General features: G+C 33.9%; 2 protein-coding genes and 1 long non-coding RNA gene across 3 annotated transcripts; all 3 read left to right on the forward strand.

Moving 5' to 3' along the window:
• The first annotated feature begins 4,042 nt into the window (after nucleotides 1–4,042).
• LOC112418029 (uncharacterized) lies at nucleotides 4,043–4,666 on the forward strand. The gene is made up of 3 exons (XR_003008344.2): nucleotides 4,043–4,095; nucleotides 4,279–4,445; nucleotides 4,582–4,666. It is a non-coding gene; the product is annotated as an uncharacterized lncRNA (long non-coding RNA).
• Nucleotides 4,667–8,798: 4,132 nt separating this feature from the next.
• Nucleotides 8,799–9,442, forward strand: LOC120577826 (uncharacterized). Its single transcript, XM_039829719.1, has 4 exons — nucleotides 8,799–8,847; nucleotides 8,956–9,052; nucleotides 9,131–9,258; nucleotides 9,354–9,442. The coding sequence occupies exons 1-4, from the start codon at nucleotides 8,799–8,801 to the stop codon at nucleotides 9,440–9,442; spliced, it is 363 nt and encodes a 120-aa protein (XP_039685653.1).
• A 345-nt stretch (nucleotides 9,443–9,787) lies between these two features.
• Nucleotides 9,788–11,118, forward strand: LOC120577827 (uncharacterized). The gene is made up of 6 exons (XM_039829720.1): nucleotides 9,788–9,916; nucleotides 10,015–10,169; nucleotides 10,248–10,368; nucleotides 10,460–10,636; nucleotides 10,745–10,813; nucleotides 10,921–11,118. The coding sequence occupies exons 1-6, from the start codon at nucleotides 9,788–9,790 to the stop codon at nucleotides 11,116–11,118; spliced, it is 849 nt and encodes a 282-aa protein (XP_039685654.1).
• Nucleotides 11,119–15,881: the final 4,763 nt, after the last annotated feature.

Below are 15,881 nucleotides of genomic sequence, written 5' to 3' on the forward strand. Positions count from 1 at the left end.
AAAATCTCATAACAAACTCTCAACTCAATCTTATTTCTATTTTCAAATCTTAATTTATTAAATAACAACATAAGCCACTTAATAAATCACATAATCAAATAAATATATTTTAAACTCTTCTTAATAAATTTTAGACTCAATTAAATAATTAAATAAATCTAATAATTCAAAGAGGGCGTTACAGTTTTTGCAAATAAGTGATTATGTGAGGTTTTGGAAAATGATTTTTGGGATGGTTGAAACATGAAATTTCTGTAGACTATGATAGAGTTAAGTGTCAGGAGCGCGTAGGCGAAAACGGCATTTAAAACAGGTTAACGGTTTGAATTTTACGCGCGAAATGGTGAAAAGCACACTTTTTGAAAAGCTGAATTTGGACCTGATACTGTCAAACCTTGCCGCGATTTTTGCAGGTGTGCCGCGATTTTGGTGGCAGAATGTTCAGTGGTTCTGGACACAAAAACGTGCCGCGATTTTTAAAAACGTGACGCGATTTTTGTGAACCAGATCCTTCATATTTCACTATTTTTCACCCTTTTCCGCTTTGAACTGGGTTTTGGTATAAACATGAAAATTTTAGATAATTTTGTTAGCTTTCCAATGGCTTTGGTTTGACTTAAAAATGATTTGTAGATTTTGAGATATGATGGAATTACCCCAAGAAAGTCTTGGTAAATTTTTATGAAAATTCAGCATAACCGTTTCTAAGTCAATCCAAAACATATGAAATGTTTCCAAACCTCAAAACTAGAAGTACTAGGAGTTTAATTAAGAGGTTTGAGAATATTTAACCTATGTCTTGTTGAATCTAACTTGGATATTTTTGGGAATTCCAGATTTTGTGAAATTGAACTTTTATGTGTTGAATGAGATTACAAGTTAAACCTACAACTCATATAGACTTAGGTAAGACTTGTAGCGTTGGTCAAACATCTTAATCATGTTAAATTTAGATTTCGGGTGGGAATATGGAAAATGTTAACTTGGGTTTTATCATGCGAACTTAAGCTATTCTTTGAACTAATGTCTAATAGTTTGTAAGTGGCTTAAGCTCTTGATTACATGATTGATTAAGATTGTTTTGTGAATTTTCAAACTTTATATTGTTACCTTGTTTTGGAAATTGTCAATGTTTCCCGTATATGACTAAATGAAGATGTGTGAATGACTTGTTGTATGTTGATATGATGTTTATCATAAGATGTTGTATGTCCTCTTAGTTGGAGTATGAGAAATAAATGGAATGGTGAGACTATATGACATAGTTAATGTTGATGATTATGTGATGATGTGATGACGACTCTTATTTGAATTATGACTTGAATGTTGTGTGGACGTAAGTTCTTGATAATGTAATTGTTGTAGAGGTGATCAATATATTTGGATGTTGTCCTTTATATTGTTGTGGAAATTGTGGGGTGATGTCGCATTATCGAGTCTTTGCTCTATGTCCATGCATCATTGTCGTGTTGAGATTTTATATGATGTTTTTGTTGCATCATTGGGTTGCAGCCTTGCAAAGATCATTGGTGATCTAGTTGTGGGCTTCGGCCTTGCAGAGACCCTTAGTGGTCTAGATATAGGTGACGACCTTGAAAGAGAATTGGTACCACATGCATATATGTGTCGAACTAGGTGCATATCATAACATGAGTCTATTTGATGTAATGTGATTGATGAATGTTCATGACGCATGTGATTGGTAATTGTTTAATGTAAGATATTGGCATGATGGTATGAGTATTTATATATGTTTGGGTATTGTTATTATTAATAATTAAATGCATGATATTGAATTGACTTATTCATGTTAACTGTTATATGGATTATGATGATGTAATACTTACCCTAGTGGTTTTGACCGCCTACCTGTCTGTATGGATGGGTAGACGATGTGCAGGGGTAGTTGTTTCGGTGAGTGATTGATGCTTGGTGGATATCGGGAGCTACCTCCGATATCGGTGTTTTAGAGTCTAGGATGGCTCTGATCTAGGCGTCTGTTTTGGAGTCTAGATTATTTGTTTGGATTATTTATGTATGTTGGAGATTTACCCATTGTTGGGATTTGGAGATTCATTCATGTTGATGTATTTTTGATATCATAACATGTATGCTTTTGAATTATATGGTATATATATCCGCTGCGACTGTTGAGATTTTATACATGCATGTTGTTTTGAATTTTGGTTGATGACGTAACGTCTAATTCTTGAATATATTTATTATTCGCGAGTTTCATCGCTTTAATAGAATTAGGGCGTTACACTCTTTTGCATGTATCTTTGTGTCTGCATTTATTTTGCAGCTATGTATGCCAGTATTTCAGGTTGTGTAGATGTTGTTACTGATGTTATAGCATCTCTATTTTGTTTGAGAATTTATTTTTCTCAGCTTTTACTGTGTACATGTTCCTTGCTGATGTTCTCTGGAATGTTGGAACATGTCTAAGAAGACTTGTGTAGATGTTAGCACTTGTGCTATAACATCTCTGTGTAATTCTAAGAAGTTATTTTTCTTAGAGTTCTATGTGTACATGTTTCCTGCTGCTGCTAATTTAATGGAACATGTCTATTTGTATGACTTTTAAAAGTCCAATTGTTTCTGTGTGACCTTTGATAGGTCTGCTAGCTTAGGTCCTTGTTAGGTATGCTAGCTTAATGGAATATTCATGTAAGTAGTCACTCATATGTTCTCAAATTCAGGGGGAGTGATACTTTTATGTGTGCTTGCGCTAGTTCAAGCTGTTTGACAGGATGTCAAATCAAATGTTTAAACATCCATGTCTGTCACTTGTAAGTATCGGAATTTATTTTTCCCTTGCTTCTCTATGTGTTTAGTGATAGTACTCTGAAGACATCCATGCATGTCACTTGTAAGTGTGGGAGTTTCTCCTCTGCTCTTTGTGCTAAAGGATGCTGGAACATCCTAATTTTTTGGGAATTCATTTTCCCTGACTGTAGCATAGGAATTTATTTTTCTCTGCTCTTGAGAGAATTTACTTCTCTCTACTTTTGTGTGGAAATTCATTTTTCCTGAGTGTAGCATAGGAATTTATTTTTCCTCTGCTCTATGTGGTGAAGGATGTTGAAACATCCAGTTTGTAGGCAACTTATGTTTCCTCTCTGTATCATAGGAATTTATTTTTCCTCTTCTCTTGTGAGACTATGCTTTTTTATCTTATATGCTGCTGCATATCTCTAATCAAGTGTAATACCTCTACTAGCTGAAGTTGTGATTGAAGACTCGTGAGGTATTCTATGTATGCACACTCTTGCTATCTCTAGAGTGATATTGTTTGCTACTCCTTCTTCTTGAATATGTGTTCATGATGACTTGAGGAAGTGTATCTAAAGTATCTTCTTATATATTAAAGTTAACACTTAAGCATATTTTAGCCCTAATTTTAACCTAACCCTAATGCCTTAATTTTACTGTTTTAACCCTAGCTCACACCTAATCTTCTCACACCTCTCTCCCTTTTCTCTCACACCCGATACATATCCCTATTCTCAATTCATTCTCCAATTCTCCAATTCCAACATATTCGATCAACTCTCATCTCCCCCAAAATTTAGTTTCTCACACTCAAATTTTTCGAAACTTCAAACTAATCCGAACACAGAACATTAAGAACGATAAATCAAAGCGACGAATCATTGTACCAACAAAGAGATGATTAACCAAAGAACCCAAACAAAATCAATAGAAATCAAACCGACAAAACTAAACCAAAAGCCAAAGAGAACTTTTAACGAACACTGCCTATATCAGCCGCCACTTTGTCTCCTCCGGCAACGAGGATCTTCTCATAGGTTCATCTCTCTCTCTCTCTCTCTCTCTCTCTCTCTCTAATTTCTTTTGTTTTAAGTCCACACATGCTGACTCCTGCCCTAACTCCTGCTTGGTTTTGGTTTTGCTTCAGGTGTCGATGAAGGTGATTGATATGTGGGGATTGAGGAGAAATGTTTGTCCTATATCATCTTTACCACTAATTTGGGTTTTGATTTTGTGATTTATAATCATAAATTTGTGTTTTCAGCAAGTCCTTCTATGTTTGCTAATGTGGAGAGTAGAATATTGAATAGCTTCATCATGGTGAGTTTTGTTTAGTTGTAGTTTATGCAATCACTAATTTGGCTTTTGATTTTGTGTTTTATAATCATAAATTTGTGTTTTTATAAAAGGAAAGCTACGCTACTTAAAGGTATGGAAAAATAAGCCTTAGAAATTTGTATGTATTTAATTTATTTTATCTGTGTGTATTTGCTAAATTTCTAGGTAATCAACGTCAAACCCTTCAGCAATTAATGGTGACTATAAAGTATACTCAAATTGCTGAGATTTTAGGAGCTGTAAAACCATTTGTGAGTTGGTTCTTGATAACAATCATGAACCATTTTATGTTTTCTAATGTGGAGAGCAGAATATTGAATAGCTTCATCATGGTGAGTTTTGTTTAGTTGTAGTTTATGCAATAAGCTTCATTCAATTGATTTTATGCCCATTTGGTAACCTAAACCCGTAAGCCCTGATTATATCTTGCTCATTTGAATATATGCTCATTTGATGATTGAATGACAGATGCAGAAACAGGGGAAGTGTGATTTCTTACCGAGGGATAATCATATTTACTCTTTAAATCTATAGAGTAAGTCAAATGCGAAAGCAAAAATCTTATAAATTTTGTTCCTATGTTGTTCAATAAGTCATGTCAATTTGGTTCTGTTTTTTTTTTCATACACCTTCCATTTGTACATCCTAATTTCTAATAAGGAAACCCTATTGCCTTAATTTACTGTTTTAACCTTAATGCTTATTTTATTTGTTCTATTTTTTTGTTTCAACAGATCTGCCAAATCACACTCATAACCAAATCTCCTATTTTCTTCAACAAAAGAAATCGGTTCTTCCTTTTCTCTTGCTTCACCACATACTAGAAGCAACATCACTCCTGGTTAGTTAACATACCTTTTTCTATTCTTTGATTCTCTTCTTTTCATCACTATTAACCCTATTCTTTTCATCGCTATTTTAGAAAACATGGCCGGCATAAATATAGAGACTCTTTTGTCCTATCACTGCCTAACTGGTAAACTTTTTAACACATATTCCTTTAATCTAATTATATTTTTTCTGCCATATATACATGACAAAAATTTCACTTTCGTTTTTTATACGTCCTTTGCTCAAAAACCCACTTTCAAAATATGACAAGGCAATCAACAAGCTACAAGTAAAGTACATAACATACATCGTCGAGTACGACTTCGACGCTGTGAGTATACTTTCATTTTCGTTGTACAGAACAAGCTATAATGTTATTTTTAAATTATAAACAGATAGTTGTTGAATAGTGTTGTTTGCTAAATTTATAGTGCTGTTTGTATATTGTAAATGTTTGTTCTATTTTAGAAACTAAGTGTTTACTATATATATTGTGTTGTTTTGTATAAATGTTGCTATATGAAAATTGACAGATAGTTGTTTGCATAAACTAAATATTTGTTCATCATAAGCCACATATTTGCCTAATCATGGATATTAGTTCTCACCTATTTGTCAGGTTACTAATAATGTTGTTTATATGTGTAGTGCTGTTTGCAAACCATGGAATTGAGTCATCTTAGAAACTAAAATTATAAATGTTTGCTATATGTATAGTGTTGTTTGCTACATGTATAGTGCTGTTTGCTATATGTATAATGATTTTCGTATGTGTAGTGCTGTTTGGAAACCATGGAATTGAGTCGTCTTAACCTTTTAGAGTAGTTGAATAGTGTTGTTTGCTATCTGTATAGTTCTGTTCTTATCACCTCTTGATTTTTTTTAAATTAAGAGGCACATCTATCAACCGGTGTTCATAAGCCACATATTTGCCTAATCATCCATATTAGTTCAATGTCCTTTTTTTTTTTTAAATTACGGTAGGTCTTGCCTACCATAGTGTGATAAATATTTATAGATCCAATTTAAAACAGTTATAATAAACAAATAATTTTGTTGTTATCACCAGGGTGTCGTATGCTTGCCAAGAATGTTCGGCAGTGATTTTGGAGATCAGATTGGGCGCTTTGCAACATTGACTGATCCAAAGGGCAATCAATTTGAGGTCTTAGTCGATAGCATTAATGGTGACTTTTTTTTTAACAAAGGGATGGAAAGAAATTCGCGACTTTTATGGGATTAGTCTAGGAGCTTGGATTACTCTGATTTTTGTTGGTGTTGGACATTTTGATATGAAGCTGACTGATAGGTTTCACAAGATTATTAACTATCCCGTTTTTGATCCACCCATGCATTTCCTTATTGACAGAACTAATGTGCACACAACTTTCAACAAACATCTCCAACCCAAAACATCTCTTCTCTCTTATCGTCATAGTATCAATTACATGATTATAGATTTCGGAAAAAAGTTATCTCAATATGATGTAACAAAGGGTGCTTTGGTATGATACACTTTTCCGATAAACATCATTTTTTAATTAGCTTCTCATTGACTAAGTTATGATTGCTTCCATTTTGGTTTATGCAGATACTCATTTACACAGGAAATGTTGCGCAAATGCTGGATACTTCTGCTACCAATGTGAAGATTGTGGATGATTGCGGTAATGTATGGGACTGTGACTTAATTTTTGGTACTCTTCCTTACGAACACTGCATGATAGGTGGGTAGTGGAATAGGTTTGTGGAGGCTCGCAGGCTGCGTGAAGGTGTCAAAATCAGATTGGGAGCTCCGATGGCTGGAATGAATGATTTCATTTATCTCGATGTTGTTTACAATTAGACCATGTTCATTTAATTGCTTCAGAACCTTGCAAGAAATTTCTTTTATCAGATCCACCGTGTTATTTTTATTGCTTCGGAACCTTGCAAACATTTGCTTTTATCAGATCCTTCTATTTTGTAGTTTTAAATTTCTGAAGTATTTTCCATGTTCCAATCACTATCTATCCATAGCAAAGTATCTACTTTTTATTTTGGTGTTCCTCTTGAATATAAAACACATAATATTGTAGAAAATCCACAAGGAGAACTATCTGATCAAGTTATACAATCCATTATGTCCAAAAATATATTTTGAAATATTGAAAGCAATTTCTCTCTGTGGCAAAATATTGTTCATAATGACACACTCCATAGCAAAATATCTACTTTTTATCTTGGTGTTCCTGTTGAATATAAAACATATATAATAAGTAAAGTAAATAGAACTTTGAATTGTTGGGCCTGTAAGCTGAGCAACAGATGCAAATAGAACTTTGAATTTCTGCCCTTGCCTACCAATTTTGTCAAACTGATTTCTGAACATTTTTTTTGTAGATTGGCCAATGTCTTCATTGTTGCGCCTGAGAGTCTTTCAACTTTAATTGAGGGTACACCCAGCATTCGGAAAGATGCACAAAGGTATAATTACGATGAATATGTTGGTGTTCTTATTTGTGGTTTCTATTTTTATTATTATTATTATTTCCTTTTGAGAAATTAGAATAACTTAGAATTATTATTAAGTTTGGTTCCAAATTTTTTGGGAGCCAATACTTATCAATATGTCCTCTTTTTAAGGAAAGCAAAAAACCAATTATTTCCTTCTGATGCAATCTTTTCCTACCTAACAAAATGTGCTATTTTTATTCAAAAGCAACTGTACAGATCGTTTGCAGTAACAATATTTTCTTTTTTTTTTTTTTTATGAAAAACATCATACATATCCTTTCCTTTCCATCGAACCCCACTCACCACTTTAACAAAATGTGCTATTTTCAATGAAAGACACTAAACAGATCGTTTCCACTATACAATCCTCCCCTACCTAACAGTATTTCCTGTTTTTTATGAAAAACATCATACATATCGCTTCCTTTGCATCAAACACTACTCATCGGTTTTTGTCCCTTCATTCTATATATACATCACAACCTAATAGCAATATAATCTGGTTCTAAGTAAGCATCTTCCTTTTTCAAAAACGCCAAACAAAAATGTCTAGCATATACACCCCGCTATCAGCTGTTTCTGGAGGAAGGAAGAACCTGAAGATGTGTGTGCGTGTTGCTCACATTTGGTTAATTCCAGCTAAAAAAGATCCAACTAACATCATATTCATGAACATGTTGCTGGTGGATGCAAAGGTTTGTGCAATTTTTCAATGTTATTTTTTAAATTAACCTCTTACAACCATATATTGTTGCCATTCTCTTTTTGTTGCATATGCATGTTTGAATCACTAATTGAATTGAATATGACATAAATTACTTAGATTAAGTTCGATTTAACTTACTGCGTTGTTTAATTTTTGCATGCTTTAAGAAAAATTGAGATAGCATATATATAGTTGCTATATAGTTTACAATCTGAAAACATATATAGTTAATGTAAATAGAACTTATACTCATATATATAGTTGCTATAAATAGTACGTCCATGCATATAGTTTATATTTTGCGGCACTATGATGAATATGACAAATGAATATGATCAATATGAGCTATTAATAGTACCTCCATACATGATGGTTTATATTTCTCTGTAATTTATTATTTTAATCACCTATTTCCTACTTTTGTTGTCATCTATAGGGTGGACGTATCCACGCCACAGTTAGAAAGGATTTGGTGGCAAGATTCAGGTCAATGGTTGAGGAAGGGGCTACATATGAGCTTCACAATGCAATCGTCGGTATTAATGAAGGTCCATATAAGATAACTTCTCACAAACACAAACTTGGTATGCTGCACAACTAAAGTTTTACCAAAAAAGACTTACCTACTATCCCTATCAATGTTTTTGAGTTTATGTCATTCAATGAAATCCTCTCTTCAAATGTCGAGGAGACATCTGTTGGTAAGACTTCAATTGTGAATGTGTGATGTGCATTACTTATAACTCTCTGCACTTCCTGAGCTGAGAAAATACTTACAGTTGTTTTTACTTTTCTATACACTATATCAGATGTTATTGGTCATGTAATTGAAAGGGGTGATGTAAAGGAAACTGAAAATGAGGGCAGGAAGAGCAAAGTGATTGATCTCACTTTGCAAGATTTGGAGTGAGTTTTATCTTTTGATTTTTGCCTCTTTCATGTAATATAATTTTGATAAACATTGTGCCTAATATTTGATTGCAGGAACAACCGTTTGCATTGCTCTCTTTGGGGTGAACATGCTGACAAAATTGTGAGCTTTTTTGTTAACCACGACAACTCTTCTCCTGTTGTATTGATATTGCAGTTTTGCAAGACACGCAAATATTTAGGTATTTCGCGGTTTTTAGTTTCTACTTTCTGTTAATATCTACACATGAAATATTGGTAGAAAATGTTCACTTCCTGTTCAATTTGATTAAACTAGGTGCAATGGGGATTGTTAATGCGTTTTATGGGACTAAATTGATACTTAACGGCGATTTACCTGAAGTTTCTACTTACATCGCAGGGTAAGCATTTACGTTTTTATAGAAAGTAGACACTAAAATCTTATGATTGGTGTGGACGTATTTTGTAAAACTTGATAACCTATAATTATTGCATCAATGAAACCATGAGCTGCTATGATTGTTTAACTTGATACCACATATGATGACATAGCAACCAAGAGTTAGGCGACTCTAATTTATGCTCTTATATTTCTACAATTTACAGACTTAAGAATTAATTCATATATGGTTTGTTTAAAAAAATAAAAATACAAGATGGAGCTTGACATTTTGCATAATTGTCCTGAATTTTATTATTTGTTCTGCTTGAGTTTCATTCTTTTAATGAGATTGTTATACTTTTATCACTATGAAAAAAACATCGCTCCAGTTGACCCAAAGTGTTAGCCAGATTTCCATAAACAGCTCTGCATCTCTTTCGGATGACTTGCTCAACACCAAGAGAATGACAATCGAAAGTATGATTGAGTCAACTCAGGTAGTTGTCTATTTTAGAGATTTTTGAATATTTTTTCTGATTCATCATTGATATTTATGTTCAAGAATTTTATGCAAAAGGCGGTGAAATTTTTACAGGTGTGTCAAGGTTCGGTACTTGCCACTATATGTGAGATCGAAACTGAGGTTGAGTGGTACTTTCGATCGTGTACTCAATGTGCTACATTGGTCACTGTTGACAATGGAATGCTCCGGTGTCGCAAGTGCAAAACTTGCAAAAGTGCTGTGCCTAGGTATCTAAATCTCATCCGAATATAATAATTGTTTTTATCATACGTAGAAGTTTATTGATACGGTTGATTATTTGTTAGGTTCAAGCTGCATGTCATTGTGATGGACGATACAGGGTCCGCTACTTTTGTTCTTTTTGATCGCCAAGTGACGCAATTTATTGGGCGTAATGTGCAGGACTTAATCAATGAACATGAGAAGGTAGTGGATAATTGCATGGTCTATATATGAGGTTTTTTTTTTTTTTTTTATGCAAGGAATTTTCAACTAACATCTTCTGATTTTTCAACAGGGAGAAGGCACCAATGATTATCCTCCTGATTTTAATGTGCTTATTGAAAAGCAAGTTCTTTTCAAGGTTGAGGTTGGTGAAGGAAATGTCGTGAAGAAGTATAGGAATTATGTCGTTAAGAAGGCATCTGACGATGTTGGTGTCATCGAACAGTTCATGTCTAAGTATAATTTGGAGGTAGTTCATATCTGATATTACAATCTCATAACTGTTTTAGATTAATTAATGTTCATAAGGAAATCATCCTATGACTAATTGGTTCTTTTGTTGATGTATGTGTGATAGAAACCCAACGATGGATCTGTGGAAGAGCTTAGTGTGAATGGTGTTGCAGCAAACAATTATAATGTTCAGGTGGCACTTCATTGATTAATTATATATAATCTACAATTGCCAATCAAATGCAGAAAATTTAATCTGTAGGAAATTTAAACAAATTTTTTTAACACAAATGTCTGCAGGATGTACAAGAGGCTGAAGACTCATGCAACAATACCTGTGTGATTGGCACACCAACCAGCAAGACAGGTCTTAAGCGGTCCTCTGATAGCATTGACTCTGTGGCTGTTGATCACGGTGAAGCTGGTCAAGCATCTGTTACAAAACCTAACAGGGCTGTTCGTGTCAAGATTGAGCCTAAAGACACTAGAGTTGTTTAACTTTCTCTAATGCTGGAACTATCTGCTTTGTTACCGAATTTCTTCAATCTCCATGAATCAGACATTTAGGATTCAGTGTTTTTCCTTTATTTTTTTACATTTTGGTCTTTAATTTTCATTGTATTGCTGTGTTGGTTGTACTTGCTTAGCTCTGCAAACTTTTGTCAGTACACCTAAATAAAGTTTTGTTCAAGCATGAATGTGGTAATATTAGTCAACAAGATGAATCAACTTTCACATTTGCAAACCAAAACAAATACAAAAATCAGTTAACAGTTAACCAAACTGTGATGAATTGGTAACTTCATTGCAAAAAGTATACTATTAATTTAGAGACTTAATAACAACATTTTATTACTTCTAGAGAAAAGGCTAGACAAACTTATTTGGATTAATACTTTTTCAGGTGACCATAAGAGAGAAATTGCTTTGGTAAATATGCAATGATCAGCAAATTTTGTTTTTACCACAATGTGTAGCAGTTCTTCTATATGATAAGGTTTACAAGCTAAATTCATATGATAAGGTGAGTAGCAGATTTACTCAAGTTGCTACCTTAATTAAAATTAAACTTAGAAACCTGTGTAGTCCTATATAAACATTTATTTGGGAGGTAGTATTATAATGAAGGGAAGGAATTATTTTGAAATGCATGGTCTTCATAATGATCCAATTCCCTCTGACCATTATCTTGCTTAAGTTTTCTTGATCTCCTGCTGCTCTACACATGTCAACCATGAAAAGTACAAACATAAATTTTCTCTTATTATTTATTTATAACTATGAGATTATTTTTTTTTGTAACTATGATTAATACTTCTTTTCCCACGTGTTTCTAATATCTTTGTGAGATTCCTAATGAAATTGTAAACTAAAAATGCTTGCAGAATCTTGATTTGTCTCAGAACAAATAATTAGACACAAAATCTGCTCCTATTCTTATGGATCCTTCCTAAATAATTTCAACTATAAGTGCATTATTTTTAGAATTATAATATAACTTAAACAGCAATAAAATTGCAGTCAACTGATATGAGAGCATTTAGCCTATCCACTTCACTTACACAGAACAACAATTCCTTTTAGTTGTGCTGTTTCATCTCATGCTCCTATTTGCTTAATGGAGAATAGGAAGAGGCGAAAAATTGTGCAAATATATGATAATTCAGAAATTGTTTCACATCATCCTTCATCTCATAAAAGTTTCAACCTCTCTAACAGAAATCCTTTGTCCGACATCACAAATGGTTAGTCAAGCACAAACACCGCAACACTATTAGTAATTGTTTCACCTAATTTTGCTAAAACATGGATGTTTCTTTACAGAAGTACCGAATAGTCGCGGTTCTAACAGCCAAACCAATGAAATCCTTGGAACCAGTGGACATGTTTTAACAAATGCCACACATATGTCTCACGACCAATCTGTTGGATCTTTCGATGGCATATGCGGAGAAAACCGCGAGGATTCTGATATACCAGACAATGAAGGTAAGCTAGCAATGAACACTTTTGGTTTCCATTGGACGATGATGATGAAAATATGAATTATAGTAGGATTATGCATTTTTGGAAATAATGAAAACAATATATCTTCATTTTTGACATTTTCAATGTTTTCAAAAATGGAAACAATTTAGTACATGATTTAAGGGTCTTTCACTGACATGATTTAATGATCTTTCACTCCTTATGCATCCAATAACTCATGTATAAAACTTAATCATTTAAGCATAATATCTTCAATGTCTTGGTAGCAGACTAGCAGCTAATGAAACAAAAGAGAGAATAGAGAAACTACTACATAGCTGCATAATCATATATGTTCCGCATAAACTGATAGTAAAATATTGTGTGTTCAATTATTTTGTGAAGTGTGCAAAAATGTTGAGAGTGAAGTATGCAAAAATGATTCAAAAAACATAGAAATTGATTCCATATGATTGATTTTAAAAAAACAATTAATCTGAAAAGAACATTAAAACCCTCTCAAATGTGTTTATTTCATTTGATTCAGTGATTCATTTGGATGATGATGCAACTGTAAACCAGAACCATCTTTTTCAAGCCACACACAAAATTTTGTCGTCTGTCACATCTGCTAATGAAGAATCAATTGTAAGAAACTGCCTTCAAAATTGGGAGGACGAAGATATTCCACCAAATTCAGGTAATGTTGCTTTTTGTCTCTGTAACTTTATGTTTAATTGTGTTGCTTATATCGTATTGGATGAATATGAATTTTCATCGGAAAATTATCTTGGTCGAACAATGATTTCTTAACGTATATGGCTGTTGTATGTGAACAGACTTCATCTCTGACATTGTGCATCAGAATTGCACCGATATGTTGTTGGAAATATTTTCATCTCTTCGATCAGGTACCATTATTTGTAATTAAAATATAAATATGTTTGCTTTCATCCGAGACATTGTTACAATATATACAATTGATGATACTCGCGTTATTTTCAGATTCTCTTGAAAGTGTAAGTTACGAGGATTTTGGGCAGCCAGATTGTATATGCAAATATTGTGGATCACACATGTGGTATGGAGAGAGGAATCGCAAGAAGTATAAGCCAATTGTGCCAGAATTCTCTATGTGTTGCAAGGAAGGGAGTATAAAAATTGCGTACCCACCGTTGCCTGAACCTCTCGCTGATTTGTATTACTCTGACAATAAAAGAAGCAAGTACTTTATGGAAAATATTCGATCTTTTAACAGTATGTTTGCCTTCACATCAATGGGTGGCAAGATTGACAGCTCTATGAATAGTGGGAACGCTCCTCCGACGTTTGTTCTGAATGGCAAAAATTATCATCGGATCGGTAGTTTGCTGCCAATGGAAGGAAATGGCCCGAAGTTTGCTCAATTGTACATTTATGACACCGACAACGAAATCAAGAATAGAATGGCCGCTGTGAGGTAAAATGTTTTACAGTTTGGTAATTCCGGTATTTATTTTTTATTGCACTCTCTGAAGTAAAGCTTTCATACCATACATATTGATATTTTGCTTTTGTTTGTAGGATGGACGACGAGAACGATACGATCAAATCGTCAATAGTTGCTGACCTTAGGGACATTCTTGATGATGTCAATTCCTATGTCAAACAGTATAGAACTGCAAGAGATACTTTAAAGGCGAGCAATGCCCCTACTGTCAAGCTAAGAATATTAGGCAAGAGAAATCGGGATGGTCGGAGGTATAATTTGCCTACAGCGTCAGAGGTTGCAGCTTTAATAGTTGGCGACTTTGATTCTTCTGATTTTGAAAGAGATGTTGTTGTCGAAGAGAGATCTGGTATTTTGCAGAGAATTTCAATTCTTGAGCCATCTTACTTCCCATTGCAATATCCACTTTTGTTTCCAAGAGGAGAGGATGGTTATCGAAAAGATATCGGGTACAATGAATCATCCAATAAGACACTGAAAAAAAGGTTATATGTCACTCAATTAGAATGGATGGCTTATATGGTCCAGCATCGAGAAAGGATTTTTTCAACTATTGTTTTTTCACGGAGGCTGCTCCACCAATTTTTAGTTGACGGATTCAGTATGATAGAGTATGCCAGGTTAAGGTATGCAAGAAATCATCAACAAGAGTTAAGGGCGGATATGTATAAAGGATTAACTGAAGCACTTCTAAGAGGAGAGACAAATCCGGCTACTACTGGAAAAAGAATTATTTTGCCGTCGACTTTTGTTGGTGGTCCACGGTACATGATCCAAAACTATCAGGATGCAATGGCTATCTGTGGATGGATTGGATATCCCGATCTATTCATCACGTTTACTTGCAATCATAAATGGCCGGAGGTTGTTGATTTTCTCAAATTGCATAATCGAAGACCAGCAGATAGACCAGATTTGTCTTGCAGAATTTTCAAGTTAAAACTCGATCATCTCATAAAGGAGATCAAGAAGGGCCAAATATTTGGAGAAGTCCGGGCAGGTAAGTAATGTATACACTAAAGTTTTGGTCTCAACTGTAGCATTTTATTTATATATGTTATGTTCTGTTGTAAAGTATTTGAAGTTACTTTCTATTGCTACTTCGTCTCTTTATTGTAACACACGATGCAAGAACTAAAATGAATTTCAATTGAATCCATACGGCACATTGATGAGATAGCATGTTAATCCATGTCGTATATTATGCATCTACCATGTAAATATAATGTTTATTAGAGGTATTTTATACACAATATTCAGTAGTTAGCCACGACTCCCTGATTATATGACATTTGTGCAATACTTTATTTTTTAGACTAATTTACCATGAAGTTAACTTATATCAACCTTCTATGTTATGTGTGCAGTTATATATACTATTGAATTTCAAAAACGTGGACTGCCTCATGCACACATACTGGTGTTTTTGAAGCCAAGATATCGTTGTAAGAAGCCTGAGGATCTTGACAAGATTATATCAGCAGAGATTCCAAACAAAGATACAAATGTGGAGTTATTTAATATAGTGACTACGCTGATGATTCACGGCCCATGTGGTGACCAAAACACAAGTTCGCCTTGCATGCTCAAAAATAGATGTACCAAGCACTTTCCAAAGAAATTTGTGGATCAAACCGTGATCGATAACGATGGATATCTAGTTTACAGAAGAAGGGACAATGGAGTTTATGTAAAAAAAGGAGAGTGTTTTGCAGACAACAGGTTTGTTGTGCCGTATAATAGAACACTGCTCTTGAAGTACAATGCTCATATCAATGTTGAGTGGTGCAACCAAATTCGTTCA

Source organism: Medicago truncatula, unplaced genomic scaffold, assembly GCF_003473485.1.
Source record: "Medicago truncatula cultivar Jemalong A17 unplaced genomic scaffold, MtrunA17r5.0-ANR MtrunA17Chr0c01, whole genome shotgun sequence".
Lineage (NCBI taxonomy): Eukaryota > Viridiplantae > Streptophyta > Magnoliopsida > Fabales > Fabaceae > Medicago > Medicago truncatula.